This window comes from Phaseolus vulgaris, chromosome 9 (assembly GCF_000499845.2).
Source record: "Phaseolus vulgaris cultivar G19833 chromosome 9, P. vulgaris v2.0, whole genome shotgun sequence".
Classification (NCBI taxonomy): Eukaryota; Viridiplantae; Streptophyta; class Magnoliopsida; order Fabales; family Fabaceae; genus Phaseolus; species Phaseolus vulgaris.
Genome location: NC_023751.2, coordinates 31495277 through 31500799, shown reverse-complemented (window position 1 = coordinate 31500799; position 5523 = coordinate 31495277). Strand labels below are relative to the sequence as shown.

Sequence of the window (5523 nt, the reverse complement as noted above, 5' to 3'; positions counted from 1 at the left end):
ATTGCCAAGGTTTCCCTTTCATTTTATAGTATAATGTTGAAGACACAATAGAAGGGTACCTGTGATTGCCCGTGTAATGCTACAATCGTTGACCACTTTCATGCTCGTCTTATTCGGACTTTTTTTCTAATGGCTTCCTTGCTTCTTGTCTTGTGGCTTACCAATATTCTCGCTATTCTTTGCCTCTTTAAAATTACGACATGGATTTCATCACCTTCTACAAACAAACTCCACCATCTCTGTTTTGCCCATAATTTTGAAAAAATATCTACAATTTTAATACGTAACTGACCTTTAACAAAAATCTTTGTTTCATGCACGTTCATTCATATTTACTCTATTGCCTTATTATTTGTAAAGATGATAGATTTTGTGGGAATCACGAATATATATTAAAAATTATTTAAGGAAATCACACCAGATACTTTTCCATAATAAAAACGAATTTTTAAAAACTAAAAATTAATTACAATAATAATTAAATTAGAGACCATTTTAGAAATTAAACAAAAAAAAAGTTTCTAAATTAGTTTCTATTATTGTTAAATAGTTTTTAAATTGGTATCTAATTAGCAACCTTGGTTTCTATTTCATGATTTTCTTATAGTGTTCATACACCTACAAAAATTATTATTTTATAATAATATAATATTTTATTTTAAAATATTATTATAAAATAAGTATTTTTTTAATATTAAAGTGCCTAATAAAATTTTTTTTTTTTTAAATATCCTGTAAAATATTTGTATAAAAATACAAACTGTATTTAATTTTTATAATAAAAGTATTACAACTCCCTAAACCCATAGTATCTAGTTACATCATGTCCTACTTCATTTAATGTAACCATAAGGTCTTAGGAAGTCATGTTTGCTTCCTGAAAAAAAAAAACTAGATGATGTAAGAATGAGTTTTCTATTAAAACTCAAGCCAACAATAACAATTACCATATCATCATTCATTTTTGGAATAAAATTTAGAATCGTATGGAACAATGTAAAATAAATTAGGATCATATTATAATTTCATATTAAGTGATATAAATTTTAAAATCGATATAGCAAATATCAAATAATAATAACAAACTTCTTTTAAATAAAAGTTTCACAAATTTCTACTTATGAAATTTCTTTTAATTAAATTTGTTATTAACTTGTTTCCATCAATTTCATAACTTTTAATGTCCTGATCATGTTACCAACATGTTTTTTTAGGTCATTAAGGTAGAGGTGTTAGGTTTCGGTGGACAAACTCGCCAATCCAACATAACTTAAGTTTTGATAAATCAATATTTTAATCAATTAACTTGTATTGGTTTAGTAACCCACCAACATGGAAATGGGTGAAAACAAGAGAACCTATATCTATCGGTATGGACGAGGCCGAGACCCACCTGATTTCCTGAGGTTGAGTCTACCTGACCAAGATCAGGGGAACCTGGCGGAGACTAGAGAGATTTGGCCAAGATGACGAGGTCGATGACCCACTTGGCCGAGACCTTAGAAGACTTGGCCGAGACGACCGAGACCATGGGAATTTGGCCGATGGCCGACCCCTATTACCGTTAACGCTCAAACCAAGATCAGTGAAGTTAATCCATCATTAAGAATTAGGTAATACAACCTTAAGCGGTATCCACTTCGATAAACGGGCCCAACAAGGTAGGCCTATTAGAATAATATAAATAGCACGCATCCCGATGAGTAAGGTATGTCATTTATTATTGTTCACCTACCTGAGAGCTGACCACCCGCTTTAATGACTTGAGCGTCGGAGTGCCTACGCTGGTACCCCACCATCCGGTGTTCACCCGAGACCGAGTGCCGAAGGAGAAGCATGAGGTCGAGGAAAATCCTAGCTCATCACCCAGTAACTTGACCGACCAAAGGAAGGAGAAGAAGACTTCAATAGTTCTCTAGGTCTTATCTCCCTAGCAGGAACACTATCCTTACATTCTATGATTTAATGATTATCTATGATAACTTATTGATTTGTGTTTATAAATTTGTCCTTATAATTTTCCAAAGCATTTTTTTTACATTTTGGGTTGATGGCTATAACATGCCCCCAAATAGCTTACATACGCGGAAAGAAAACATGGAGGTAAAAATCATCTAGATATAACTAATCAGCAAGAAAAGCTATTGGTACGTCAATGAGTAATGAATTGTTGTTGTAGCCTTGTGGGAGGGTCTCTTTAGTCAACATAATGATCATGATATGCTAAGAGAGACTTCGTTCTATGAAATGATATATTATATAAATTTCATTGCATAGGGTTAATTAGTTGTTTTTCTTTAACTTTATATTTTTATTAAAAAAATTAGACCTTTGTAGATCATTTGGTTTTGATGAAAAAATTATTAATATTTGAAGTATAGGAGTCTTTGTTTTTAGTTGTTTTCATTGGATCCAACGTTTGTCAATAGATTAAAAGTTATTATAATTGTGTAATTGTTTCTATTTAAGAACTAGCATTTCAAGCACATGATTAGATTGTGACTTGACCTACTTGACCTTCAACACATGACAATTGATCTTACATGTAACAATCACCTACTCAACAATTGTCTTCCTATAAATTGAATTCATGATTTTACCTCTAATATCAATTGTTTGATCGAGTACTTTAATACTAGATCAAAAGTTATATATAATAGTGAGAGTGCGACTATTTCTACTTCAAAACTTAACTGTATAAGCGTCATATTCCGATTGTGACTTGATCCACATTACAATAGTTTATTATTTATTTATTATTTCAAAGGAATCTTACAAGAGCTTATTTATTTTAAAACAAGTAGTTTATTATCAGACCAAGCAGAGTTACTTGTTTTAAATTTTTATGGTGATTTTCATCCAAAGTAATGAAGAATTATCTGTTTCAATTCATACTTAATTTTTACTAGAGCCTTAAGAATATATTTTTTATCAAAAGAATCAAGTACTACCAAGTGACTAAAAATTATTACTCATTCTTGATATCCTTCTCAGTTTTAGCCTTTACTATTGTTGATACACTCAACAAGCTCATTTTTACAAACATTTTACTGAGTACGTTTAAATTATATCATAACAATATTTGCAAGGAGTACAATTTACTCTTTCTTGTATTAAATGAAATAATTGGATTTTCTACACCATATTTGATAATTAAACTAAGATACACTATGCAAAATACATATATCAAGCGTACGCCAAAGTTAGAAGCCAAATGACACGTGATCCCCCTGGACATATTATCGATATTGTATTTATATGTTCTTCCTCTACATCATAGTTATAGGTAGATAATATCTTCATTTGATTCATGATAATTCATTGTCATGTAATATATTGATATGTGTGTAGTTGTAGACTCTCCATAATTTAAATACATTATTAGGTACCTCTATAATTCTTATTAAAAAATATGTTTAATAATCTTTCTTGTTTTACAGAGGAAGTATAACTTATATTCACATGGTTTCTTATTTTATTTTAGTTATTTATTGATCTATCAAGGAAAAAACCTAAATTTAATTTTGCTACACTGCACTCAGAATCTGTGGGTATGAACTTATCAACTATATATAAGTTTAATTATACACCTAATATAATAATCAATCGCACAAGCCTCAGTATGCCTTCTAATTTACATAATCTTGGCCATTTATTAATTAAATGGCTCAATTATGCAACAGGAATAAAAATATCCCATTTCACCAAATGAGACCTGGGCTTTTCAATAAATTTGATTTTTGCAATATAAATAGTCTAAAAAATTTAAGCACAAACTTTTTAAATTCACTTAAATTTTCATTCTTTCTTCATCTGCAAGTAGCAATCCAAAGTTTTTTTTTTTCATTCTTTATACAAAGAATATATATCTATTATGGAAGTTTAAAATAATACAAAATACAAAATCTGAGCACATTACCTAAGAAAATTTCCTAGTCATTTTTCTTCTATGGAGATGAGTCTTTCCCATGAAAACCCAATATGGACATATAAGAATCTTAAAACACTTTTACATGAAAAAATGTTTCTTAAGCATGGCAAGGAACATGTCCAACTCTTTAAATAAACTTCTGCACATTTTTTCATTCTTTGTTCAACTGGCAAGTATCTATCTAAAGGTTTATTGGCACAAAGCTTACATCTATTATAAAGATATAAAAAATCAGGGAGCAGAGTAGAAGATTTCAAAGTCATTTAAGGGACCTTCCCTTGCTCATGACAACTCTAATATAAAACAAACAACCTCACTCAATTTACCACTTTTTAGTTGCAAAACAATCAATATAGATATTATGCAAAACAACCTGCAGACAAATCTTTGTAGCAATCATACAGTACCTTCAAAAAAATCCCAAACATACCATTAATATGCAAATTCAATTTACAGTGAATACACTTATAATCTGTCTATTTCTTGGGCGAAAATTATTGATAGTTAAATCTCCAACATACAAGTTCCATTAAGCACCATTCAAGAATTCCACAAAATTAAGTTTCAAAATATGAAAGTAAGAGAAAATAAAAATCTAAAGCAATAAAAATAACAAAAGTTTAACATTAAAAGCAAAAAGGTACAAAAAAACAAAACTAGGATTGTGGAAACACTCTACAATGATCCCTCTGTAACCACTTGACCAAAGCTACATCATTTCCACATCCTTGTAACATTCTAGAAAAAAAAAATACAAATCTCGAATGGCGGGTTCGCATCGACCTTAAAATCCAAGTTTAGTGCGGCGCCAGTGCCTGCGCTTAGCGTTGTACCTGACCAGACACAATCACAAAAACAGTGAGAGAAAGTAAAAAAACTTCTAGAAATTTCTAGAACAAGTTAATGATTGAGGTTGTCTGGAACCTGATGGTGTTATCGGTCCTCATGCGGATCCAGTAAGGGATGGGTCTGTTCTGCCTCATCTTCTTCGCTAGCTTCTTCTTGATCCTGAAAGTTTTGTGGGAAGGCTGCAAAAAAAAACGGCACGTTTCAGAATGTAGACTGGTTCCGATTAGCATAAAAAGTAAACGAATGACATTTTTCTAACCATTTTCGCTGCCGATTGTCGAACACGCTGCACCGCAAAAGCAGGTTCCACTGCTTCTGAACCAAACCCTGGTAGTTGAAGCAACTAAAACACCAAGTATTTTTATTATTGGATCGGGTTCTGTGATTTTGTTGCTCGCAGCCCATCAATACGGGCTCTAATAAGCCCGCTATTAAAAAGTCAATTGCTTCGTATATTTTCATGTTTTATAAATACACCTCCCTCCATTAGTTATTTTCATATTTTCTTTGTGTATCTCCTAATAATGAAAATAAATTTTAGATTAAACCTTTTAAAAAATAAATCTGAAATATAATTTTTTTTAAAAATCTGATTAAATAATCTTCAAAAAATATAATTCAGAATTTATTTTTCACTAGTCCAAATTAATAGTTCTTGACATCCCATAATAATTGTTTTATCATATAATAAAGTTTTCAAAATATTGTAAAATATATTGTGTAAAATGTAAAATTTTCTAAAA

At 30.5% G+C, this 5523-nt stretch overlaps 1 protein-coding gene across 1 annotated transcript; it reads right to left on the bottom strand.

Moving 5' to 3' along the window:
* Nucleotides 1–4428: 4428 nt before the first annotated feature.
* LOC137820498 (large ribosomal subunit protein eL39) lies at nt 4429–5181 on the bottom strand. The gene is made up of 3 exons (XM_068624620.1): nt 5040–5181; nt 4856–4959; nt 4429–4764 (listed from the first exon to the last, which is right to left on the bottom strand). The coding sequence occupies exons 1-3, from the start codon at nt 5040–5042 to the stop codon at nt 4716–4718; spliced, it is 156 nt and encodes a 51-aa protein (XP_068480721.1). The 5' UTR covers nt 5043–5181; the 3' UTR covers nt 4429–4715.
* Between the last annotated feature and the right edge of the window lie 342 nt (nt 5182–5523).